General features: G+C 61.8%; 1 protein-coding gene across 1 annotated transcript; it reads right to left on the minus strand.

The window, feature by feature from the left end:
• Nucleotides 1–209: 209 nt before the first annotated feature.
• On the minus strand, nt 210–24,746 carry ADGRB2 (adhesion G protein-coupled receptor B2). Its single transcript, XM_054395489.1, has 31 exons — nt 23,960–24,746; nt 18,007–18,090; nt 16,568–16,732; nt 14,694–14,858; nt 13,123–13,287; nt 12,097–12,261; nt 11,903–12,004; nt 11,515–11,621; nt 10,792–10,986; nt 10,619–10,687; nt 10,404–10,512; nt 10,183–10,329; nt 9,869–9,944; nt 9,693–9,795; nt 9,291–9,334; nt 8,113–8,239; nt 7,483–7,586; nt 7,123–7,225; nt 6,717–6,867; nt 6,113–6,182; nt 5,923–5,989; nt 5,714–5,799; nt 4,957–5,055; nt 3,924–4,095; nt 3,738–3,833; nt 3,435–3,474; nt 2,629–3,287; nt 2,220–2,255; nt 1,809–1,913; nt 1,589–1,642; nt 210–410 (listed from the first exon to the last, which is right to left on the minus strand). Exons 1-31 carry the CDS (start codon nt 24,735–24,737, stop codon nt 210–212), a joined length of 4,644 nt encoding a protein of 1,547 aa, XP_054251464.1. The 5' UTR covers nt 24,738–24,746.
• Between the last annotated feature and the right edge of the window lie 1,031 nt (nt 24,747–25,777).

Below are 25,777 nucleotides of genomic sequence, written 5' to 3' on the forward strand. Positions count from 1 at the left end.
CCCCTCCACACCCGCATCCGGAGGGTGCCAGGGAGGAGAAACCGCGCGGGGTGGGGAGCGTGGACCATCCCCGTGGGGGATGGCTCTGTCTGGCCAGGTAGGGACCCCTCCCCCGCTGCTCCCAGCCCGGCCACCGAGAGGATGAGGGTGGAGCAGACCCAGCGCGGAGGCTTCGCCCTGCGGCGGGGCGAAGGCGGCGGGCGCGGGGCTCACACCTCCGTCTGGAAGTCGCCGTCGGCCGCATCCAGACCGGTGCAAGGGCTCTCCCAGTCTGCACAGCGCAGCTCCAGACGGTCCCGGTGGGCACTGGGGAGGGAGCCCAGCGTCATAGCCTTGAACGTACTCCACGGCTTTGGTGGTGCGGCCGGAGCCTTCTGCTGCTGCTGCTGCTCCTCAGCGTTGGCCATGTCCTGCCAGGAGAGAGGCAGCTGAGGCTGGGCTGCTTGGTGACACCCACTGGGAACCAGCCCACACATCTCCACCCATCCAGGATTCATAGAGCCATAGAATGGGTTGGGTTGGAAGGGATCTTAAAGGTCATTCAGTTCCAACCCCCCTGCCATGGGCAGGGACACCTCCCACGAGTCCAGGTTGCTCAGAGCCTCATCCAGCCTGGCCTTGAACACCCCCAGGGAGGGGACATCCACAACCTCCCTGGGCAACCTGTTCCAGTGTCTCCCCACCCTCACTGTCAAGTATTTCTTCCTAATCTCTAGTCTCAATCTGCCCTCTTCCATTTTATCCTGGAGAAGACTGAGAGGGGATCTGATCAATATTTGTAAATATCTGAAGGGTGGCTGTCGAGAGGAAGGGACCAGGATCTTTTCAGTGGTGTCCTGCAATAGGACAAGGCGCAATGGAGACAACCTAGAACACAGCAAGGTCACAGATTGACAGATGGCATCAGGTTGGAAGGGACCCTCAAAGGTCATTTTGTCCAACCCCCCTGCAGTCAGCAGGGACACCTCCAACTAGATCAGGCTGCCCAGGACCACATAGAATCATAGAATTGTTAGGGTTGGAGGGGACCTCAAGGATCATCCAGTTCCAAGCCCCCTGCCCCCTGTGAGGCAGGAACACCTCACATTACATCAGGTTGCTTCTAGCCACATCCGTCCTGGCCTTTAAAACCTCCAGGGATGAGGCTTCTACCATCTCCCTGGGCAACCTGTTCCAGTGTCTCACTACCCTCATGGTAAAAAACTTCTTCCTAACATCCAATCTTAATCTATCCATTTCTAATTTTTCCCATCCCCCCTACTCCTATCATTGCCTGACACCCTAAAAAGTCCCTCACATCAAGTCTGACCTTGACTTTCTCCAGGAACCTCACCCCTGGGCTACCTGTTCCAGTGTCTCACCACCCTCATTGTGCAGAACTTCCTCCTGATGCCCAACCTAAATCTCCCCTGCTCTGCTTTCAAACCATTGCCTCTTGCCCTATCACCACAAGTCCTTCTGAACAGTCCCTCCCCAGCCTTCCTGTAGGTGTCCTTCAGATACTAAAATGCAGCTGTAAGGTCTCCCCCAGAGCCTTCTCTTCTCCAGGCTGAACAGCTCGGGCTAGACCAGCCCCTGGGACACTTACATTGGCCGTGCTCTTCTCCCCACCACCCGACGAGACGCTCCACCGCTTTTCTCGCTGCAGAGGGAAAATAACCCAGCACTGAGCCCCAGCATCACCTCAGGCATCTGGGGTCTTCCCCCCATTCCTTCCTGGGATGCCCTCCTAGTCCATGCAAGGGGAGGTGAAGGATCATAGAGGAACAGAACAGAGCAGGATGGGACACCCCCAACCAAGACCTCACCTTGGAGGAGCCGGCAGCCGGGGCCCGGTACCGGTCCAGCGTGTGGAACTTCTGGTTGAGCTCGTGGTAGAGCTCGGAGTGACGCTTCCGTGTGTGCATCACCTTCTGCGGGATGAGAGCGGAGCCCATGGCCGCTGGCATCCAGTATGGCTCTGCACCCCCTGGCACACACCCCGTCCCCATCCCCCCTCTTGCCCCCTGCCTTCCCAGGGCACCCCCGGACTTGGGGGAAAAGGGTGCGGGGGAGCAGCAGAACCAGCGCCCACTCGGTGCTGAAGTTTTAATCCCAGCTCAGTCACTGCTGTGCTGACAGGGAGCTGAAGGGAGCTGGGGACGAGGTGGTTCAGTCACCAGTTGGCACCCAACCCCATGATGGGCACTGGTGATACCTGCTGCCGTGGCAGGACTTACCTCAAAGTCCAGGTCAGAGTATCGCAACCTCTTCCTCTGGCAGGGGACAGGCAGGGACCAGAGCAGGGGGAGGAGATGGAGAAGAAAAGGGAAAGGTCTTTGGAGGTCCAGGATGCAGCAGGGAGCAGGGGCAGCAGGGAGGGTGAAGCTCATGCCAGCCCCAGGCTGTGCTACTTGCAGGGGGCAGAGCCCAGCTGGGGACACAGGGTGCCCAGCTGGAGACACAGGGTGCCCAGCTGGAGACACAGGGTGCCCAGCTGCGCTACTGGGGTCAAGCATGCCCTTGAGCAAAGAGTGGGACACTGGGCACCTCATGCAACCCTGCACATGCACACATGCCCCTGCATGCCCACCCAACTCCACAAGTGCATTTCCCTGTCCCCTGTCACTGGCACAGGCTCCCACTCACCTCCAGGGACCCCACTTTCATGGCAGAGCCGGGCACCGTGCGGGGCATGGTGCGGCTGCGCTCCGACAGCTCCGAGGCCAGGATCTGCCTCACCGTGGGGTGCTGCTTGAACTGCAGGCCATAGGGAGCCTTCATGGTGGCATAGGGCTGGCTCAGGTTGACATTGACATGATCCATGGCCACGAAGCCAGGGTAGGCATCTCCCTCAGCAGCGGGGCGCCCCGGCCCGCTGGGCATCCCCTCCTCGGTGCTGGGAGCCAGGGTGGCTTCTTCCCTGGGGAAGGGCTTGAGGCTGCTGGTGCGGCGAGGCAGCATCATGTAGTCACTCTCCCGGGGGGGCTCGGGGGCCCGGACCCAGCCGTACTCCAGGGGCCTCAGGCTGCTTTCCGTGCACAGGTAGACAGGACCTGGAGCCTCCATGCCCAGCGGCTGTGCCGGTGGCTCGCCCAGCTCGCCCAAACCTGCCACCACGTTGGGGGTCATCTTGGGCACCTGGACCAGGATGCTGGAAGGAGGGATGTTCCCTGGCAGACTGGAGAAACCCAGGCCACCTTCTGAGGTGGTGTTGAGCTTGGGGTCTTCATCCCCATCCAGGGAGATGCGGGACAAGGTGCCCGTGATGGTGGCAGGGTTGCAGGTGTTCACCTCCTTGAACAGCACTGTGGGGCAGGGAGAGAGGTCAGAGCTGGCCCTGGGGGTCCTGCGGGAGGTCCACACTGATCCCCCACACGGTGGCAGGGCTGTGCCTCCCCGGTGCGGCACGGTGACATCCCTGTCCCCAGCGCAGGGAGCAGGGGAGCCCTCACCTGTCTGACACGCCAGGTCAACGTCCTTTTCAAAATCTGTCTATAAAAACACAGAAAGAGGGGGAAGAAAGAAAGAGAGAGAGAGAGAAAGAGGAGAGAAAGAGAGGGGAGAGAGAGAGAGAGGGGGAAATGAATGCACCTTGGCCAGCACGGGGAGCAGCGGGATGTACCAGGGCCACCCTGCCCCAGCCCTGCCCCGCGGTGCCCCAGCCCTGCGGTGCCCCAGCCCTGCCCGGCGGTGCCCCAGCCCCGCGGTGCCCCAGCCCTGCCCCGCGGTGCCCATGCCGGCGCTGCCGCACTCACCAGGATCTGCACCTGGCCGTTCTTGCAGGAGTCGGGCGAGTTCTCATTCTCCTCGCTCCTGCACCCCCCCATCTGACACTTCACCACGTCCTGGACCTGTGGGGACAGAGCTGGTCACATTATCCCCCCCTGCAGCCAGGCCAGGGGATGTCCTCCCACCCCGGCACCCCTCTGGGGCCACCCCACCTCTCGGCGCAGGAAGCCGTGGACGGTGATGATGACGAAGCCCTGGACGGAGTTGAAGACGGCGAAGAGGACCTGGAAGAGGATGGAGCGCCGGTCGGTCATGGCGAGCACGGCCGACATCCAGGTCAGCGCCAGCAGGGGCAGGACCACGCAGGAGCTCCACAGCGATGCCCTGGGGCAGGGAGAGAGGGGCCGGGGTCAGTCCGTGGTACCAGGGTTGCCAGTGGCAGCCCCTCCCCCAACCATCGCCCCTCACCCCACAAGCGATGCCACAGCTGACTGGCACACAGGCTGGCACAGAGACCCAAGCCAGGACCCTTGATGTCCCTCCCCTCTTCCTCTGTGTCCCCAAGCTGGCACTGGCTGGGTGCTCAGGGCACTGCCTGCCTTAGGGTGAGGTTCTCCTAGTCTGAGCCATTGGCATTGTCAAGGTGGCCCAGGCAGGGTACAGCCACGTGTGTCCCTGTCCCCCACACAGGCAGAGAGGGTGCTGGGGGAGGGGACTGACACAGGGCCACTGTCACTCTCCCACAGCCACAGGAAGAGCAGAAAAGGGATTTCTTTCTTTTTTTAATGGTGAATTTTGGAGCTGCTTCCATTGTAACTAAACCCCTGGGAGCAGGGACCTCAGTCAGTGGTCATAGCCCAGCCCAGCCCAGCCAGGGCGCTCAGGTGCCAGGAAGAGGATTCTGGGGGCACCCCCACAGCCAAGATTGGCTCTTGCCCCTCAGCACAGTGCTCCTCATGCCCTTCCCTCTCCCAAGCACCCCTCCCCACCCCAAGAAAGAGGAACTGAGCCCCCTCAACGCCCCGACCCCGGAGATGAAGTGACCTGCAGGAAGCTGTGCCATGCAGACATGATGGCCATGGTGGGGGACACGCACCCCACCCTGAGCACACAGCCTTCACCCTCGAGACCCCCAACCCAAAACCTGTTGTTCCCCTTCCCCCGGGCAACGCCCAGAGCCCACCCTCCCCATCCCCATGGGTTCCAAGGCTGTGCTCGGGGCGGGGGGGCGCAGCGGGCACTAACATGGCACTGCTGGCGGTGGCGGAGGTCATGGCCGCGCTGGACACCACGCCGCACTTGGTGCATTTCAGCAGCAGGTTGCCACAGGGAGGGGGCTTGGAGCTAAGCACCCCAACAACCCCCCCAGGTGCCCCGCGGCCAGGACCGGGCCACGCGGGGATGCGGGCGAGGGGGAGCAAGGCAGTGGGATGCAGGGGGGGGGATGAAAAGGCAGGGGGGGGATCAGACAGATGGAGGGAGGGATGGATAGATAGATAGATGGATGGCGGGATGGAGGGGTGGATGGAGGGATGGAGGGATGGATGGAGGGATGGAGGGATGGATGGAAGGATGGGTGGAAGGATGGACGGACAGACACAGGCAAGAAGCAGATGGGAGAAGGAAAAGAGAAAGAAAGAGCAGGGTTAGTCGGGGGGGGCAGCAGTTGTTAATGATGAGCCAAATGGCAGCGGGATGGGGTGGGCAGGGCTCAGCCCCCTCCTCTAGCAGTGGGCACGGGGCGGGCAGGGAGGGGTCCACAGTGTGTGGTTTCTCCCTTCCCCAGGGGAAGGTGTGGGGGTAACTGGTCCCCACCCCTTCGCCCAGCCCTCCACCAAGGGGCTGTGGTTGCCCAAGGCTTGGCCCTTGTGCCCACTGATGAGCTGGGGTCTGCCCCGTTCCTCAGCCCGCTCCCAGGGGAGAACCCCTGCCACGCCCTGCAGCAGGGCAGAGTGCTCCGTGCCAGCCCCAGGGACAGCCCCACAGGGCACAGGGCACTTACCCAGCTCGTTGCTTTTTGGACTTATCTGAAATGCCATCGCGGGACATGAGCTTGTTGAACACGATGATGCCAACCAGCATGTTCACCTTGGGCGAGAGCGGGGCCGGCGTCAGGGCTGGGCACAGAGCCCTCCATGAGCCAGGACTGGCAGGAGCTGCCACCCACCAGGGTGGATTCTGGGGGGGCTCCGAGGCTCGGGGTCAGCTCACCAGCACGATGACAGCAGCGGGTCCCACGAAGGCGTAGAGCAAACCGCCCTCCAGTGAGAGCCAGCAGCTGCAGGGGACCATGGTGTGTCAAGGGCCAATGGAGAAAGGGCATGCCCTGTCCCCAGGCCCTGCTGCCAACCCAGAGTGGTCCCCATGCCCAGCCCTGTGCCCCACCCCCATCCCCACGTACTAGCTGGCCGTCCCGTAGCCTTTGGTCCGCGTGAAGCCGACGGAGACTGCGACCACGAGGGCTGGCAACCCTGGAGAGGGGAGACAAGGCTGGAGGTGCAGGGTGGTGGCATCACTGTCCCCCTGCCAGCATCACCTCTGTGCCAACCCCCATGGCTGGACGGCAGGGATGAAGCCATTCCAGTCTGGCTGGTCAGAGGGTGATGCCAGATTGAAGTCAGCTCCACTGTGCCTCAGTTTCCCCTTCTAGGGGGTGCCAGGAAGGGGCACAGGGTAGAATCATAGGATCACAGAATGGTTGTGGCTGGAAAAAATCTTTAAGATCACTGAGCAAAACCATTCTCTAACTCTCCCAAGCCTGGTGCTAAACTGTGGCCCTCAGCACCACATCTCTGCCTCCTTGAAACCCCTCCAGGGATGGGCATTCAGCCACTTCCCTGGGCAGCCTGTGCCAGGCTTCGAGAACCCTTCCAGCCAAGAAGTTTCTTCTAATGTCCAACCTGAACCTCTCCTGGTGCAATCTCTTGTCCTGTCACTTGTTACTTGGGAGAAGAGGGTCCCACCCCTCCAAGCCCACCCCAGGACCAGCCATGCCAGGCTCTTACCCCATCCCAAGCACAGGAATCTCTTCCTGACCAGGCGTGTCCGGATCCTGCCGATCACTGCCAGGTAGGACTGCCAGGCCTCTGTCAGCACCCAGCAGAAGGACGAGAGGAAGAAGAAGTGGAGGAAGGCAGCTGTCATGGTGCACACACCCTGCAGGGACAGGGGTATGTCACCAGGAGGCAGGATGGCACCCAGCTGGCACCGTGGCGGTGAAACTCCCACGCCTGGGCAAGGTTTGTGTCTGAGCCACCGGCACAAAGATTTAATCCCCAGAGCGACTTAATCCGAACCCAATCTGCTGCTGCAAGGCAGCAGGGACCAGGCAACTGGCTGGGAAGAGAGGGCTTGGACCTTGCCACAGCCCCTGTGCCCACCCTGTGAGGGTGGCATGCTGCTGGCACCCACCTTGCTGAGCATCTGGGACTGACCCACCAGGATGAGGATGTTGGAGGCCAGGATGGAGAAGCAGAAGTTGAGGAGGATGATGGAGCGCTCTGACTTGATGAACCTGTGGGCAGGAGCAGAGTGGGGTCGAGCTGCCAGCCTGTCCCACATCCCTCTTCCGTGTCCCCCTGCATGCTCCTGGGCCAGGGACAGTGCCAGGCAGCCTGGGCATTTTTCCCACCAGTCAGTCTCTTCCCACCACGATGCATTTAATCACATTGACACTGAGCTTTGCCCGCACTATGCCCTCCTTTGCTGCCCCCTCCCCACACGGTGCCACACCCCGGGTGCCCCCCAGGTCCCCAGCTGTCCCCGGGTCACCTCCAGAAGGCAGCGTAGATCACCAGGAGGGTCAGCAGAGCCATGCAGGAGACGGCACAGCCGATCATCAGCGGCACCGAGGGGGTGCCCGAGGGGTCCATGGCCTGGGAGGGGACAAGGGGGAGTGGCTGAGCCTGGCCCTCCATCACTGCTCCCTGCCAGCCCCCACAATGGGCCCCTCCACCCTTCCTCCCAGCTGGGGACCCCCTGGGCACAGGAGGGGGTCAGTGACAGCAGTGGTGCAGCCAAAGCGCCTTCCTGGGGACCCGCGCCCATCTCCATGCCAACGGGGGACACAGGCAGAATAGCAATGGGGTGGGGGAAGCCTGGGCTGCCCCCTCCCCTCCTTACACACAGCAATGTCCTGCATCAACCCCTATCAACCACAGCAACCCTGCCCACCCAAGATCACCCTCAGGGTGCCAGGGAGTTCCTTGGGTGCTGAGAGACACCACCCTCAGCCCCCTCCAGTGCCCACCCCACCCTGTCGAGTTGCCCACAGTCAGTGCAATCCCTGCCCATCCCCACCCTCCCCCAGGACCCCCACCTCGGCCAGGCCCCACATCCCCAGGGATCACCTCCCTGCCATCCATGACCCATGTCCCCAGCAGGCTTGCCCCTGTCCCCTACCAGGTCTCTGGGCAGCTGGGCGAGGACGGCGAAGGTGGCGAGCTGGCGGCACTGGCATTTGGTGTGAGCTGGGAGGGTCTCCAGGGTTTGGCAGCTCTCCGTGTCCCAGTTTCCCAAGCCAGCATCCCTGATTAATGGGACCAGTGCGAGGGAGAGCAATTTGAAATGATCAAACCCAGGGGCAGCCCCTTCCAGCCCCTCCCCAGTTAACCCCTTGCTGGCCCCTGTGTGGGGAGGCAGATGCTGGGGAGGAAGGATGTGAGCAGTGCCAGGTTAATCCCCTGAGCCCTTGCTGGGGGTGAAACCAGCCCTGCCCCAGTTCCTGCCACCTGCCCCAGTGCTGATCCCCTCCGAGAATGAAGCAAAACATTTTTAATCACCTACGTTTGGGGGGGGCAAAGCACAGAGGGAGGGGCCCAGGCACAGGAGGAGGAGTGCGGGGTGGAGCTGAGACAGCGCTGAAGCAGGTGGCAGCAGTCCCAGAAGCTCCCTGGCACACACATCCCCTCTGGCATCCATGTCCCCCACCCTGCCCCTGCAAGAGCCATGGCTTCCAGAGCTACCCCAAAGCCAGACCTGCCTGGCAGTGGGTGGCATCCTCCTGCCATGGGGACCCCCCCAGGAAGGACCAGAGAGGGAGTGCCCGGTGGTGACACCAGCCATGGGACTGGGGACAAACCACCACTCCCAGCAAGGCAGGGAAGCTGGGACCTGGCTCTGAGGGACAGCTGAGGATGCAGCTCCCCTGGGGCTAGGCTGAGACCTGCCACACTCATCACAACCCCTGGACTGCAACCAGTGACCTTGAGGTGCAGAGCACCCATGGGCACCTGGGCTGCAGGGGTGTGTGTGGGGGGGGGTGCCAGCAGTGCCACTCCTCTCCCTCCGTGCCCTACTTTACCCTGGCTCCTGCCAGAGCACTGGGCATGGCACAAATCACATCTGGCAGGCTGGCAGCACCGTGCCCACCTCACACAGAGGAGCCACATTGACCCCGTGGCACCGTGATTCTCCCGCGGTCAGAGGCCTCCTTCACCCATGGGAAGGGACCAGCCCTGCTCCTCATCCCTCCCACTGGCATCCCAACGCCCCACAGGGGCACTGGGACAGCCCCATTGCCCAGTACTGCCCAGTGAGGGCACTGCCAGGCTGTGCCTGTCCCCTTGTCCCCCACTCACGTCCTGGAGTAGTCCCAGGTGACACACTGCGGGTGGGAGGTGCCCTGTGGACAGAGGGACAAGGTTAGTGTGTCACCCCCTGCCCTGTTCCCACCCCCAGGAGGGTATCTGGGCCACGGGGACCTGCCCAGTTACCCCAGCACTGGTGTGCCCCCACCAGTAGGCACCAGCTGGGAGCTGCTGGCCCTTGCTCAGCTCCCAGTGCCTGTGGGCAAAGCGGTCAGCAGGAGCCACATGGCACCAAGAGGAGGCATGGTGACACACTGACATGGTGGGGGGACAAGAGGGGAACACTCATGTGGATAATGTGGGCAAAGGGGCCAGTGGCACCCAGATGGGACCGAAAGGTGGCATGGTGACAGTGATAGCGACAAAGGGGTGGCACAAGAGGGGGCTGCTCACGTTGATGATGTGGGAGAGCTCCACCAGGACGAGGGGCTCGGCAGGCTTGGTCGGGGGGCGCACCGTCACCATCAGCACCTTGGAGGTGACAGCCAGGGGATGCCTGCAGGGAGGGTCGGCAGCTGGTCAGAGGGCCGGGCAGCTGGCATGGGGGGGCAGAGGGCAGCCCCACTCACCTGGGCGGGGGCAGGATCAGCCCCAGCGTGCGGTACAGCACGGCCCCGATGACGAAGTGGGAGGAGTCCTCTGCCTCTGCGGGGACAGGGGGAGGGACAGCAGGGCAGTGAGCCAGCGTGGGGGGCAGAGCCCACAGGCTGGTCCCAAACATCCGTGAGGGCACAGGGACCCCACCCCTGGCACAGGTATGGCACACGCGGGCGGGCATACACCTGGGCTGGCCGGAGGCCAGATGTGCACACACACGTTCCCACTCCCAGATGTGCACACACACACAAGTTCCCACTCCCAGCTGTGCCCAGCCCAGCCTCACCGGCCGAGGCGAGGCTCAGCACCTCCCTGGGGATGAAGAGTTTGTCCTCGGAGCTCCTGGCCCAGTCCTTCATGCCCCGCCGCCCCTTCATGGGGAAGTTGATGTCGCTGGAGACGGCGGAGACAGGCTCCCTCTGGATGCTGATCACTGCCAGGGCAGAGCGGGCATCACCGGCCGGTCCACAGCCGGTGCCACAGCCCCGTGCCCACCCCGCCGCTCACCCAGGTTGTCGGTGACGATGAGGGAGCTCTGGAAGGCCTTCAGCGCATTCCCCACCAGATGGATGAAGTCCTCCACCACCTTCATCAAGTGCACAGAGCCCGGCGAGACCTGCAGGAGAGGGAGCAGCTCCGCAGCTGTCGGGATGCGTCCCCACGGCTGGGGACACCCCGGCCGCCCCCCAACCCAGCCAGGGCTCACGCCCTGTGCCACTCACCTGTTGGGCATCCTCCCACTTGTCCCGGTTCTCCGCGTCCACCATGTAGCTCACCACCTGGAAGAAGCGCTGCGGGGACAGGGCTCAGCGGGGGCTGGGCTCCGGGGGACCGACCACCGCCGCCACCTCCCCCGGAAGTGTCCCTCGCCGTCCCCCAGTCCCCCGCCCGCTACCTGCACGTCCTCGGAGGACGGGGTGTAGGTGGCCCTCTTGAAGGTGTCGGTGACGTTGCGCAGGATCTCCACCGAGAAGAGCAGGTCCCCGCTGTAGTAGGTCTTGCGGGCCATGAGCTCCAGGAGGCTTCTCACCACCTGTGACATGCCCTCGCCCGCCAGCAGCCGCTGCCCTTTGGCCAGGTGCTCCCGCAGCTTGGACAGGGTGGGGACAACAGTGTCACTCAGCCACCAGCACCCCTCCCCAGCACCGCTCCGTGGCCCCAGCTCCTTCACCTTGGACTAGGTGGGGACAACAGTGTCGCTCAGCCACCAGCACCCCCTCCCCAGCACCGCTCTGTGGCCCCAGCCCCTTCACCATGTCCCAGAAGCAGGGCAGTGGGGACAGCGCAAAGCTAATTGTATTAATTAGGGACATGGGAGTCTGGGGGAGGTCTTTAGGGAAGCAGTGGGAGAAGGAGGTCCCAGGGGGGTCCTTCCCATCCCAGCTATTTCCCGAGGACACAGGAGCAGAGCTCAGACCAAGGTGTCCCTCACCCCATCTCCAGGATGGGGTCTCCTTTCCCATCCCTGCCCAGGGAGCTCTTCCCCAGTTTCCCTATATGGTAGCCAGCTGGCAAAGTGGGGCAGCTGCTGGTTTTCCCTGCCCGGGGATGGGACAGACCCCCAGAAATGGAGGAGGGGAGGGCAGGGGGAGGGGTCCACGCCAGAGCGGGCACCTACTGAGAGATGCAAGTATCGGTACTCGTGGGAGATGCAGCGGGCAAAACTGGGCACACCCCAGTAGGCAACTCCATGGGGGCTCAGCAGGCACCGGCGGCTGGCAGACCCTGTGCCAGAGAATCCAGTTCAATGCTGGCACGAGGACCACCTGCCAGCACCCCAGTGCCCACCACAACCTCCTGCCCTGTGCCAGAGAATCCAGTTCAATGCTGGCATGAGAACCATCTCCCAGCACCCCAGTGCCCACCACAACCTCCTGCCCTGTGCCAGAGAATCCAGTTCAATGCTGGCACGAGAACCATCTCCCAGCACCCCAGTGCCCACCACAACCTCCTGCCCTGCTCCAGGGCATGGTGGGATTTGGGGGTGCTCGCTCCATGCCCCTCACCCGTGGCATTGGGGGGACATTTGTTGTAGATGATCTCCCCAGCGGCTGTCTTCTTCCAGGTCATCAGCATGACGTACTCATCCTTGCACATCTCGTGGTAGGCTGGAGGGGGAGGGGGGGTGAGAAGAGGGGGATGAGACACAGCCTGAATTGCAGGGTAATGGGCACCAGAGGGTGTGGGGGTGCCCTCCTACCTGGGCACTTCTTCTCGTTGCAGGTCTTCACCTCCTCCCCGGTGCCCTCGCAGGGGTAGCCCTGCATGCCAGTGCCCTCGCACATGCGGAAGCGCCGCTGCCAGCCGGTGTCACAGGTCTTGGAGCAGAGGCTCCAGTGGTTCCAGGGACCCCACTTGCTGTCTGCTGTGGGGATAGGGACACCGTGGGATGCCCATCTTGGCACGGTGAGCCGCAGCCAGTGGGGCAGGGATGGGTTGCTCCCCAGGTCGCACATCGCAAGCCCCAAGGGGTATGGAATCCACGAAGCAACGATTGAAATCTCACTCAGACGAGACCAGTGCCCCCCGGGCAGCCACCTGGCCACTGCCCACCGGCAGCCCAAGCGCACCCCTGGGTGCATAGCTGCTGTGGCAGCCATGGCACAGCCACCACCTCCCTCCACGTCTGTAACCAGCGCCATGGGGTAGAAGGAGAAGACGAGGACAGGGTTGAAGGACGGGATGAGGATGATGTTGAAGGACAGGTTGAGGATGGGGTCCATCCTTTGGCCTGACTACCCCCGTGCCCGGTGTGCCCACAGCCCCAGCACCAGCCCCAGCCCCACAAGCTGCCCCTTGTGCACACAGAAGAGATCACACACCCAAGAGATCACACACCCGAAGCACGCTGGGACCTGCAGCCACCAGGTCCCTTCGGTGTAACACAGGGACGAGGTCACCAGGCTGAGGGCACAGGGATGAGGGCACAGGACAAATCCCTGGCTCCTCCAACTGCAACGTCCCCGGCAGGAGCAACCAACCCAAGCTGGGTGGCTGCTGATGCCTGGCACCACCCCGGGTGGCTCCTGCTCCCCCGGTAACCCGCAGCGGACGGGGCTGTCAGCACCCTGGGTGTCACGGGGGGTGACACCGCAGCGGCTATACGTCTGGGCCGGGTGCCAACGTGCCACACACCGACGTGTCGTGCCAGCAGCACTTGTGGCCTCCCCGCTTTCCCTTCACCTCCCCCTTTTCCCCCTCCCAAACCCATCGCGCGGGGCCTTACTGGCACAGGAAGGGTTGGAGCAGTCCCGGGCGTCGGCGTGAGCCCCGCGGCACTCGGCCCAGCCCTGGGCTGAGACGCTGCACTTGCGCGTCCGCTGCTGGGTGCCGTTGGCGCAGGTGACGGAGCAGCGGCTCCAGGGGCCCCACTCCAGCCACTGCCCTTCCACTGCGGGGACAAGCGAGAGGGGAGTCAGCCCCGCACCGACCGGCGGCCCCTCGGCCGCGCGGCAACAGCTCCTTGCAACGGGTCCAGCCCTAGGGATCTGCCGACTCCTGCCGTGCCAGCCTCAACAGATGGCATCAAGTCCTGCCCTGGACAAAGGGGACTGTCACCACTACTGTCACCTGAGTGGATGGTCCTACAGCCTGGCTGCACTGCAACATCCTGCCCTGTGGCAGGGGCACAGCCCTGGGACACCAGCAGATTTGGTATCAACCCCTGCCAAAGCCAGCAGACCTGGCATCACTTCCCGCCAAACCCAGCAGACCTGGCATCACTTCCCACCAAAGCCAGCAGGCCTGGCATCGCTTCCCATCAAAGCCAGCAGACCTGGCATCGCTTTCCACCACAGCCAGCAGGCCTGGCATCGCTTTCCACCAAAGCCAGCAGACCTGGCATCGCTTTCCACCACAGCCAGCAGGCCTGGCATCAATCTCTGCCAAAGCCAGCAGACCTGGAATCAATCTCTGCCAAACCCATCAGCCCTGGCACCACTCTCCACCAAAACCAGCAGCCCTGGCACTGCCCTCCATCAAAACCAGCAGCCTGGTATCAATCCCTGCCAAACCCAGGAGCCTTGGCACTGCCCTCACCAAGCCTAGCAAACCTGATATCACTCCATGCCAAAACCAGTAGCCCTGGCATCATTCTCCACCAAACCCTGCAGATCCAGCATTGCTCCCCACCAAACCTCAGCCAGGGCAGGAGGGGAAGGAGCTGCTGTGAGCTCCAGTAGCATCTCCATGGGGCTGCCATGGGTGGCATGGCCCTGCTGGAGCTGCTCACAGGGGGGTCTTATGTCCCTGTTGCTCCTAGACTGCTGCCAGCCTCTCCCCATGGGTATGCCAGCCCCGACACAACCATTGCCACAACCACCCCTGGCACACAGGAGGAAGGGATGGCAAGGTGCTGCCACCCATGCACAGACAGACCCTGTAGTGAAGCCCTTCACCAACTCCCCAGTGTCCCACGATGTTCCTGTGCCACCCTGGCACCAGCGCTGTGCTCACTGGGGACAATCAGCCCCAGGAGATGGGGAGGGAAGGAGCTGGCTCCTCTCTGGTCCCCAGGTTGGTCACCCTTGCCCATGGCAATGGCTCAGGTCTCCCAACAAGGCCAACGGAGCTGACTGGTTTCCAGAGAAACCCAGAGCTGATCTGGGTTTCCAGCAGGGACAGGAGGATGCACCCCACGTCACAGCACCCACGGGCTGGCCCTGGTCCCCATGGCGGTGCCACCCATCCCTCAGAGCGCCACAGCCCCACGCCAGGAGCGTGGTTCTGGCTCTCGGCCAGCGCCATCTCCTGGCATTGCCAAGGAGAAGGAGGAGCAGGGGAGAGGGAAGTACTGACCCGGGCAGCTCGCGATATTGCAGGGCTTGACCTGCAGCTCGGGGCCCTCGCAGGCTTTCCCTCCGCGCCGCGGGGCCACGCACCGCCGCGTCCTGGTCCTGGCCCCTCGCCCGCAGGTCACCGAGCACAGGCTCCACGGGGACCACTCCTCCCACGCGCCGTGAGCTGCAACACAGCACAGCACCCATCGCTGCACCTCCCGGCCCCGCGGGGCCCCAGCCTCATCCTCCTCCTCCTGGCACTGAGGGGTCCTGGTTATCACAGACCTCTCGTGTCTCTGGGGCACCATGGCAGAGCCGGGCACGGTCCCTGGCTCCCCCTTCGTGTCTCACCAGCACTGCCTGTCCCAGCACAGCACCTGGGCATGAACTCCAAGAGCTGGTGCTGCTGCTGCTCCCTGGCCTGCTCCAGCCTCTCCGTTGGGGTCCCGGTACCAGCGGCGCATGCCCACGCACAGCCCAGCTCACCCCAGCCCATGCCAACACCCTGGGCACGGCCATCCCTCACCCACATCACACCCACAGTAGCTCAGCTCGCACAAGAAGACAACAGGCACCTGTGGGGCACACAAGCATCCTAAAGGATGCTCCTCCGTGACCTGCCGTGCCCCTGGAGTCCCTGGTACAGTGAGCACAAACAAGTTTTGGGGGTGCAAACCTCCCCAGAACATCCCAGGCTTAGACACAGCACCCAGCTGCCTCTGCAGCACTCCAAAGCCCCTCCACTGATCCCCAGTGTCCCAGAGGAGATGAACAGACACCAGCAAGGACAAACAACTCAGTGCATGACCCAGAGACCACCCCCAGCATCCTGCCTGCCCACTCCAGCCTGTGACCTGCCTCGAAGCACGGAGCAGCTTAGTCCCCTCCTGCCCTGCATGAAGGGACCCCACAGGGACCCTACACCATGACACCAGACCAGGCAGCTGCCCAGCCCCAAGTCCCCAGTACAGGTTCCAGCCCTCACTTTTTCCCCAGTGCAAAACCTTGGAGACACACTTGGAGGCACCCTGAGTTTGCTGGGAGGGAGGATGGAGATGAGCTGCTCCCAAGGCAAAGCCCCCAGCAGCACAGTGATGGGCACTGGGACACCCATTCCAGATGTCTCCCCTGGTTTCACAGAATCCCAGACCAGTTTGGGTAGGAAGGGACCTTTCAAACTCAGCCAGTCCAACCCTCCTGCACTCAGCAGGGACATCTGAAACTAGAGTAGGTTGCTCAGAACCCCAGACTACCTGGCCTGGAATGGTTCTGGGGATGGGGCATGTCCAACCTCTCTGGGCAACCTGGGCCAGGATCTTACCACTCAGTGTCAAACATTTCTCCCTTCTCTCCAGTATGAATCTCCCTCTTGTAGTTCAAACCATTACCCCTTGTCCTGCCACAACAGGCCCTGCTCAAAAGTCTGTCCCCAGCTTTTTTATCAGCCTCCTTGGAGCCTTCTCTTCTCCAGGTTGATCAACCCAAAGCTTGAAGCTCCCCAGGGAGTTGGCACAGCCAGAAAGGTGAGATGAGGGTGGTGAGACACTGGAACAGGCTGCCCAGGGAAGTTGTGGATGCCCCTTCCCTGGAGGCACTCAGAGGTGTTCAAGGCCAGGTTAGATGTGGATGAGCAACCTGGGCTGGTGGGAGGTGTCCCTGCCCGTGGCAGGGGGCTTGGAACTGGGTGATCTTTAAGGTCCCTTCCAAACCAAACCATCCTATGGATCTGTGAGGGAGGGATGCCGAGAAGGCTCAGAGCAGCCCAACGCAGGATGGACAACGCTTTCTTCCACGACAGAGAACCCCCAGTCACACAGATCCCCACTGTCCCCATCCCCCGCCAGCTGCTCGGCTGGCAGCCAGCCCCGCTGCTGTCCCGCTGTGCCCCCGTACCTGGGCAGGTGGCGGTGTTGTTGCAGGTCCGTGTCTCCCGGAGCAGTCCGCTGCACAGCGTCCCGTAGGGCGAGGAGACGCAGGAGCGAGTCCGCACCTGCGAGCCCTGACCGCACGTCAGGGAGCAGACGCTCCACTGCGACCACTCCTCTGCTGCCGGGTCCCCTGCGAGAGATACGGACCCTGAGAGGTGGCGACTGCCCGGCATGAGTGGGACAGGGAAGGTCCCGTGAGCGGAGACCCCTCCCCAAAGCGGCCAGGCAGCGCCTGGGAGTGCGGAGGTGAGGACAAGGAGCTGCGGTGACAATGAGGTGACACTGAGGGTGTTAAGTGGGGGGAAGGACTCCCTGCTGCGCTGCCCAGCGCATGGAGAAGGGGTTGGGGTGCAGGATCACACCTGGCACAGGGATAGCATCCAGTCCAGGGTGGGATGGAGAAGCTTCCATGAGTGGAGACCCTGCAGAGGGATGGGAAAGCAGCTGGGCAGCACCCAGGGGTGGAGAGATGAGGGCAAGGTGCTGTGGTGACACTCAGATGACACTGAGGACATAAACAGGGTGAAGGACCCCATGCTGCTCTCCAGCCCCAGGACATGGAGAAGGGATCAGGGTGCAGGATCACACCCGGCACAGGGATGGCATCCAGCCCGGGTGGTGTGGGCAGCGTGGGCAGCACGGGCAGCGCGGGCAGCCCAGCACAGCTCCCTCTCCCCACCCGGGCCCAGCATTGACATTTACAACAACCCAGCTCTTATTAAGCTTGATGATGTCTCTGAAGCTATTGGACAGGCCAGCAGAAGAGGCCATCAGTTTAAATTAAACAGGAACACACAAAAGGAGAGCTCCAAAGAGGATGATTTGTCCTGGAGTCAGGCAGGACACAGACTCTGGAGCAAGCTTCTCACCGAGAACACCCCATGGGCTGCTCCACAGCACACAGGGACCCCAGGGCTGGATCAGTCACTTCTGGGGTCACCTCATGCTCTGCCTAGCAGCTCCCAGTGGGGCAGGACCCTCCATGAGTCCCCAGGAGGAGATCTGAATGCCAGGCACAGGGAGCAGAGCTCCTCTCCCAGCGCTGGGACTCATCCATCTCCCGCTCGCCTCTGAGCCCTCTGACCATAAATCAGGGGTGGTGGGGAGGAGGAGGAGGGGGGAGGAAGGGGGGAGCAGCAGCTCAAATTACCCAGATGGATTTGCCAAATAAATACATTTGAATGAAACAATTAATGGATTTTTTTTTCTCTTTTTTTCGCTTTACAACCCTCAGAGGAAGGTGTAAAGGAGAAAATATATAAATGGAGCAAATTAAAGTCGGGCCACGGGCAGGAAGAAAAAGGGAATCGCTCTGTCTCCATCACCCCTGCCCAAAGGCAGGTTCCTCAGTCCCAGTGCCACCAGTCTGCTGTGCCTGTCCCCATGCCAAGGCAGTGCTGGTACCTGTCTGAGCCATGTAGACCCCTGGCTCATCTGCAGAGCGTGGCCACTGCATTTTCACCTTCTGGTTCTCCTCCACCCCATTGCCTAGAAGAGAGAAGGGCCCTGGTTAGACTGGGAATGGGAACGGGGTGGAGTTCATAGGATCACAGGTGTTAGGGGTTGGAAGGAACCTTCAAAGATCATCGAGTCCAAGCCCCCTGCCAGAGCAGGACCACAGAACCCAGCACAGGTCACACAGGAACACCTTCAGATGGGTCTTGAAGGTCTTCAGAGAAGGAGACTCCACAACCTCTCTGGGCAGCCTGCTCCAGTGCTCTGTGACCCTCACAGTGCAGAAGTTCCTCCTCATGTTGAGGTGGAACCTCCTGTGCTGGAATTTCCACCCATTACTCCTTGTCCTATCCCAGGGTGCAAGTGAGCAGAGGTTGTCCCCTCCCTCCTGACACTCAGCCCTCAGATATTTATAAACATTTATTAAATGCCCTCTCAGTCTTCTCTAGACTACAAAACCCCTGGGCTCTCAGCCTCCCCTCACCAGGCAGTGCTCCAGTCCCTTCCTCATCCTCATAGCTCTCCGTTGGACTCTCTCGAGTAGATCCCTGTCCCTCTCGAACTGGGGAGCCCACTGGGGGTCAAGGGCCACTGCAGGAGGGCTACAGGAATGCCCACACTGGCATCCCCAAAGGCTAGAGACAGCTGAGGGTGGCTTGAGAACACTCACAGAGCCCTGAAAAGGCGTCACAGCTCCCCCAGTCCCCATCTCAGGGGCTGCAGCTGGAGCACAGCCCAGGCTGTCACGGCCCTGGTGAGGCTGGGTGCCCATGCCACACTGTGCTGGGCAGAGGTACTTGCCTGGCCCCATTTAACAGCTTGCTGCAGTGAGGTGGCACAAATTTATAGCTCTGCTCACCAAAAATAACAAGAGATCCATCAAGAGCACTTGGCGTGAAATTAACTGGCATGTGGAGGGCCTGGCAGGAGGGGTGGCTGTGGGCACAGCAGGGACACACACACACACACCTTCCCTGGCCTCCCACGCTCCTCCCTGGGCACCACCAGTGCCACCCTGGGCACGTGGCTCCCCCAAAATACCATGGACACCTCAGTGCTGTGCCAGCCAGGACAGTAAGCAGGAATGGCACTGTGCTGAGCTGCCCTGGCAGTGCCAGCCAAGCACAGTGACGTCCCCAAGGAAGAGAGGAGAGGTGACATGGGGACACTTGGCACTGGAAGGGGAGTGCCCAGCCATGCTTTGGGCACGCTGCAGCTCCTGTGGAACCCACAGAGGTGGGACACGAGCCCTGGGCAGGGACTGCTGCCTGCACTGGCACTTGGTGCCACAAACCAGATCCAAATTTGCCACCTTGTGCCTTCAACCCAGCGTAACCTCTGCCCAATGTGCCCTGCCTGGGCTCCTCACGATCACCACCAATCACCCTCAGCTCCTCTCCCTAAGCAGGGGAGGGGTACAGGGGGACTCAGGGCTGCCAAGGGGCTGCCCTGGTAGGGGGGGAGTCTGTCCAGCCATGGAACCAAGATCCCCCTGGGGTCACCCTCCCTGGCATGTGCAGCATGGCAGAATTACACATGGCCCGGCGAGCGCCTGGGGGAAGCCATAAATCCTGAGGATCTATGAGGCTGCTCTCCAGGGCTGTGTTCGACAGAGGCACCAAATTCAATTTCCTTCAGAGAGCACTAAATCCACACCTGTCACCGTGGGGCATCCATGCCCAGCACTGGCACCCACGCCTGGTCCTGCTCCGGGGCACCCACAGCACCCCCACATGCCACGCGGGCAGCTGGGCTGCCAGGGCAGAAGGGATCTTCTGGGAATGATAGAAGGCACTGGGATGGAAGGGACCTCTAGACTGGGAAGCTCAGGATGTCCCCCAAGGCCAGCTGTGTCCCTGCAAGCTGGCAGCCATGGCTCTCCCCCAGCACCACCACCCTGGGGGTTGAAGGGTGATGGGTTTGGGGCAAGGGGAGAGGTAGCCCATGGCAGTGCCATGGGATTGCCTGGGGAGGTATCTCCTAGCCAAGGGATTGCCTGGGGAGGTATCTCCTAGCCATGGGATTTCCTGGGGAGGTATCTCCTACCCATGGGACTGCTTGGGGAGGTATCTCCTACCCACGGGACTGCTTGGGGAGGTGGCTTCTAGCCATGGGATTGCTTGGGGAGGTATCTCCTAGCCATGGGATTGCTTGGGGAGGTATCTCCTACCCACGGGACTGCTTGGGGAGGTGGCTTCTAGCCATGGGATTGCTTGGGGAGGTATCTCCTAGCCATGGGATTGCTTGGGGAGGTATCTCCTAGCCATGGGATTGCTTGGGGAGGTATCATCCAGCCATGGGATTGCTTGGGGAGGTATCATCCAGCCATGGGATTGCCTGGGGAGGTATCTCTCAGCCATAGGACTGCTTGGGGAGGTGGCTCCTAGCCCTGGTATTGAGGAGTTATCTCCTAAACCAAGGGCAAATGTAGCCCAGAGCAAGCCCCAGAGCTGGAGCTGCTCAGCCCCACAGCTGCAGAGGTCTACCCCCTCCGAAGTGCCTCCCCAGTGTCACCCCACAAAGCCCCCAGCCCCAGCCACACTCCCAGCAGTGCCTTCCACCCGTGTGGACTCCACACCACACTGCACCGGGGCTGCACCTCCGACCACGTGTGTCCTCCCTCCCCCCACCCCCAGCCGTGGGGACAAGTGCAGGGAGCGGGGACACCGTCACGGGTGGCAGCAGGGAGGCCCTGGGGAGCTGCTGGGCTGGTGCCAGCCCCTGCGTGGCTGCGGCGGCGGAGCAGAGCCGCTGAGATCAGCGCTGGGTGCCCGCCAAGCCTCGGCTCACAGGCACCATTCAGCCCCCCAGCCCTGCCTGCCACCCTGAAAGCCACCATTCTCCACCCCGAGGGGTGCTGGGGGGAGGCCAGGTGGGAGCCCAGGATCCCCCCCTGCCTGCCCTCGTTGCCATGGAGGCAGCTCTGTGCTCCAGCCCCATGGCACGGCGCAGGCGATGGCCCAGGCTGGGGGGATGGCAGCGTGGGGGCTGCACCTTCCCCTCATGGCTCCAGCCCTGCAATAACATGGAACCCCTGGGTGCTTCCAGGATTTAATTGAATGTCAAATGTAATTTGGGGAAGGAGCAGGAGTTTGTGCTCTGCTTGCTGCAGCTGGTTGTGCCCGAGTGTGCCAGCTCTGTAGGGACACTCCCCCACTCCTCACCCCTCCGGCATCCTCCCTGTGAGCCATGCTTGGCATCACTGACCCCCACCAAAGCAGCCATGGGGATGGCAGAACTCCCCCTCCCACTCCCCAGAATCATCACAGAGTTGTTTGGGCTAGAAAAAATTCATAGAATGGGTTGGGTCAGAAGGGACCTTAAAGATCATCCAGTTCCAGCCCCCCAGCTATGGGCAGGGACACCTCCCACCAGCCCAGGTTGCTCCAGACCTCATCCAACCTGTCCCTGAACATCCACAGCCTACCTGTTCCAGTGCCTCCCCACCCTCACTGTCAAGAATTTCTTCCTAATCTCCAGTCCAAACCTAACCTCCAATCTCTAAGATCATCTAAGATCATCGAGGACAACCATCAGACTAAGACCACCATGGCCATTAAACCATGTCCCCAGGTGCCAGAAGCAAGGTGATAGAGCATCCTGCAACCCACAGCACCCACTGCCCCCCAGGAACCCCAGCACAGGATGAGTGTCAACCCCTACAGCCTCCCTGCCCAGAGAGCTTGTGGAGTCTCCTTTCTCTGGAGGCTTTCAAGACCCATCTGGATGTGTTCCTGGGTGACCTGCCCTGGGTGATCCTGCTCTGGCAGGGGGTGGGGGGTTTGGACTCCAGGATCTTCTAGAGGTCACTTCCAACCCCTAACTTCTGTGATTCTATGACCTTGGGGACAGGACCTGAACCTGGCACTGAGCTCTTAATCAGCAATGTGGAGTTGCAATTAAGGAAGGGGAGGCGGGGGGGGGGGGGGGGGGGGGGGGGAGAGAAGGGGGAAAAAAAACCACCCTAAAATAATAAAATCAAATCAAATCAGCTCAAGCAGCTCCCCTCAGGCTGAGGAGATTTGTAACCCTGCAGCTGTAACAGACCAGGGGATTTACTCGGGGGATCTGCCCGTAATGACATTTAGCTCCTGAGAGAAATGCTAAAGCCCAATGAAATTATCCAGACACCCACAGCCCATCACCACCACCTAATCTGCCAGATAAAGCCTCTCACGCAGCTCAGTTGGGGATTGCTCCTCACCCAGACCTGGCAGATGGGGGGAAAAAACCCCAAACATCTGGCCAGATGTGCCCACAAACCCCTGCAGCCCCCCGCTGGGCAACAGAGAGATGCCTGATGGGTGAAGGGATGGCTTGGGGAGGTACCTCTGACCCATGGGACTGCTTGGGGAGGTATCTCTGACCCATGGGACTGCTTGAGGAGGTACCTCCTAGCCATGGGACTGCCTGAGGAGGTATCTCCTGCCCATGGGACTGCTTAGGGAGGAACCTCTGACCCATGGGACTGCTTGGGGAGGTACCTCCTAGCCACGGGACTGCTTGGGGAGGAACCTCTGACCCATGGGACTGCTTGGGGAGGTACCTCCTGCCCATGGGACTGCTTGGGGAGGTATCTCCTGCCCATGGGACTGCTTGGGGAGGAACCTCTGACCCATGGGACTGCTTGGGGAGGTACCTCCTAGCCACGGGACTGCTTGGGGAGGAACCTCTGACCCATGGGACTGCTTGGGGAGGTACCTCCTGCCCATGGAACTGCTTGGGGAGGTATCTCCTGCCCATGGGACTGCTTGGGGAGGTATCTCCTAGCCATGGAATTGCCTGGAGAGGTGGCTCCTAGCCATGGGCTTGCCTAGGGAGGTATCTCCTAGCAGTTGGATTGCCTCAGAAGGTATCTCCTAGCAGATGGATTGCCTCAGAAGGTATCTCCTAGCAGTTGGATTGCCTCAGAAGGTATCTCCTAGCAGTTGGATTGCCTCAGAAGGTATCTTCTAGCAGTTGGATTGCCTCAGAAGGTATCTCCTGGCAGTTGGATTGCCTCAGAAGGTATCTCCTAGCAGTTGGATTGCCTCAGAAGGTATCTCCTGGCAGTTGGATTGCCTCAGAAGGTATCTTCTAGCAGTTGGATTGCCTGGGGAGGTATCTCCCAGCCAGGGGCAGCCCAACCCCAGTGCCCAGGGTGCAGGCAAGCACTGGCTGCTTTCCCTTCACTCGAGGTTCCTGTGATCCCATACAGACCAAATGGCTCCATTCCGCCTGGTTAGCAGCGCGGCCGTGCCCGTGCTGTGCCAGCCTGCCTGGAATACCAAGTGCCCAGGCTGCAGCAGTCAAGGGTAATTTGCCACAGGAAAGGGTCATTTTACCTGCAAATTGTTTCCCACGTCTCCACCAATGCAGAGTGACAAGGCTCCTGCTCCTGCCTCTTGCCCACAGCAGCAGCCCTGTGCCAGGGAGCGAGGCCTCAGGGCCACGGGGGCTGTGCCAGGGCAGCCGTGGCAAACAGCCGGGGCGGGCACAGCTGGAGCGATGCTAACAGAGCCTGAGCTCAGCTCCACTCAGCAAGGGCACTGCTCAGGGGAGGTGTGCCCAGAGCTGGAGTGTGCAAAGGATTTGCCCTTTGTATGGCTTCCCAGCTCCATCCACAGTATCTAGTCTGTGCCCTTCTGTCCCACGGGCAGGATTCATCCTTTGCATGGCCTCCCAGTTCCATGCACAGCACCCAGTTTCTGCCCTTGTGCCCTGGGAGAGCATGAATGGGCAGGATTCGTCCCTTGCACAGCCTCCCTGTTCCGTGCACAACACTCAGTTTACACCTTCCTTCTCCAGGGAGCAAGCATGGGCAGGATTCATCCATGGCACTACCTCCATGCACAGCTCCCCCGGGAAGCACCCAGAGAGCAGGGGGAGGGTCTATCCCCGGGGCTCCCCCTGCGCCACTCACCGTGCAGGACCTCGGGCAGGTCCAAGTCGTTGGCATTCGCGGAATGCAGGTCGGGGGGGCAGCAGTCGGCAGGCGGCGGGGCGGGCGTGCGGGCACCGTGCCGGGTGGCGTTGCGGCGCGGGGCCGGGGGGCTCTCCACTTGGCAGCTGCAGCCAGCGTGGGTGAAACCACAGCGCCGGGCACCAGGAGCCTGCAGGCACTCCTCCAACCAGCGGCACAGCACGCTGCAGGTGAACTGGCTGGAGTTGTTGTTGTTGATCAGCAGCACCTCCACGAAACGGAATTCCAGGGCTTGGGGGGCCAGCAGGCGGGGGGCAGCCTCGGGCTCCGCCGCCAAGCAAAGCTGCACGAAGTTCTTGTCGAAGTGGAGGAAGGTGAAGGGTCCGGCACCTTCACACAGCTCCAGCTCGGCTTCCTCCTCCTCTTCCTCCTCCTCCGGTCGCTGGCGGGCAGGGGAGGGGCTGGCAGCCTCGCTGCGGGGGTCGCAGGTGTAGTTGGCCAGGTAGTGGTCGAGCGGCAGCACCATGGGCGAGAAGTGGGTGCAGACCTGCTCCTCCCGGTTGAAGCGGAGGTAGAGAGAGTACTTGGTGGGGTCGGGGTTCTCCAGGGTCCAGGAGCAGCCGGAGGAGATGGTGGGGAAGAGGTCCTTGAGGGAGAAGGAACCGTAGAGGACGCCGGAGGCCAGAGCGGAGCAGGCGCTGGGAGCTGGGTCGAAGCCCCGCGTGAGCCAGAGGACAGAAGATATCACAGCCAGTAAGAGGGGACCAGCAGCGGTCATCCTATGGCATTTGCCCTGGGGGGACAGGCAGACAGACAGACAGACAGACAAGTGCTTACCAGGAGGCACCCCACTGCGGGATCCTCGCCGTGCTGCAGCTGGCACAGTGGGGCCAGCACCCTACACTGAGCCCAATCAGTGTGGAAGCACCACCCCAGCTGGTCCCCAACAGGAAGGAGACAGCCATCAGAGTGCCCTGCCCTGTCCCCAGGGTGTGCCAAGGCAGCCCCCTGTCTGGGGTCTGCACCCCAAACCCACCCCAGCAGAGACCCAGCTGCCACCCTGCAGTTGGCATCCCCCCACCACAGAGACTCCCCTTGCCCTGTCCCCCAGGCTGTACCGAGACACCCCCTGAGCTGGGGACTGCACCCCAGACCCACCCCAGCAGGCTGCCACCCTGCAGTTGGCATCCCCCTACCACAGAGACTCCCCCTGCCCTCAGCTCAGCCACCAGAGCCAACCAAGCACAACCTGGGCATGGAGCCACCAACCCCAGCTTCTGCCCAGGTGGGGGCTGTAAACCCCCTCCTAGCTGCTGCTGGTGCCCCAAGCACGGCGGGTACAGGCTGGTTGCTCAGCAGAGCAGCCCAGAACGATGTGCTGGGGTACACGGGCACCCCACCAGCACGGTGGTGTCACCCCCAGCTGCTGTGAGAGCCTGGCACAGGGCATGCAATCATTAAAGTACATCTTCCTCGGGCACCACGCCGGGCCTGCAGCAGCGTCGCCATGGATAGCTTTTTAATAACTCATTAATGAAATAATGCAGGCAGAGGCCTTATTAAGTGGGACTGGAGCGTGGCTCTCCAGAGGATGAGGCCACCTGGCACGTGTTGGCATCACTCTGCCAAAGCAGCCTGTGCCCCCTTAACAAAGGGGTACCCCCAGGGATAGAATCACAGAATGGGTTGGGTTGGGAAGGACCTTAAAGATCATCCAGTTCCAACCCTCCTGCCATGGGCAGGGACACCTCTCACTAGAGCAGGCTGCTCAAAGCCTCATCCAACCTGGCCTTGGAACACCTCCAGGGAGGGGGCATC

The sequence above is a fragment of the Indicator indicator genome, chromosome 33 (genome assembly GCF_027791375.1).
Source record: "Indicator indicator isolate 239-I01 chromosome 33, UM_Iind_1.1, whole genome shotgun sequence".
Taxonomy (NCBI): domain Eukaryota; kingdom Metazoa; phylum Chordata; class Aves; order Piciformes; family Indicatoridae; genus Indicator; species Indicator indicator.

What these genes read in the sequence shown, in the direction of transcription:
- ADGRB2 (XM_054395489.1), bottom strand. Translation starts at nt 24,737, where the DNA reads ATGACCGCTGCTGGTCCCCTCTTACTGGCTGTGATATCTTCTGTCCTC. An exon ending in ACCGATACTTGCATCTCTCA is followed by an intron (nt 10,987 to 11,514) that starts GTAGGTGCCCGC and finishes ACCCTGTCCAAG; the next exon opens with CTGCGGGAGCACCTGGCCAA. An exon ending in CTGATCCTGCCCCCGCCCAG is followed by an intron (nt 9,796 to 9,868) that starts GTGAGTGGGGCT and finishes CCCTCCCTGCAG; the next exon opens with GCATCCCCTGGCTGTCACCT.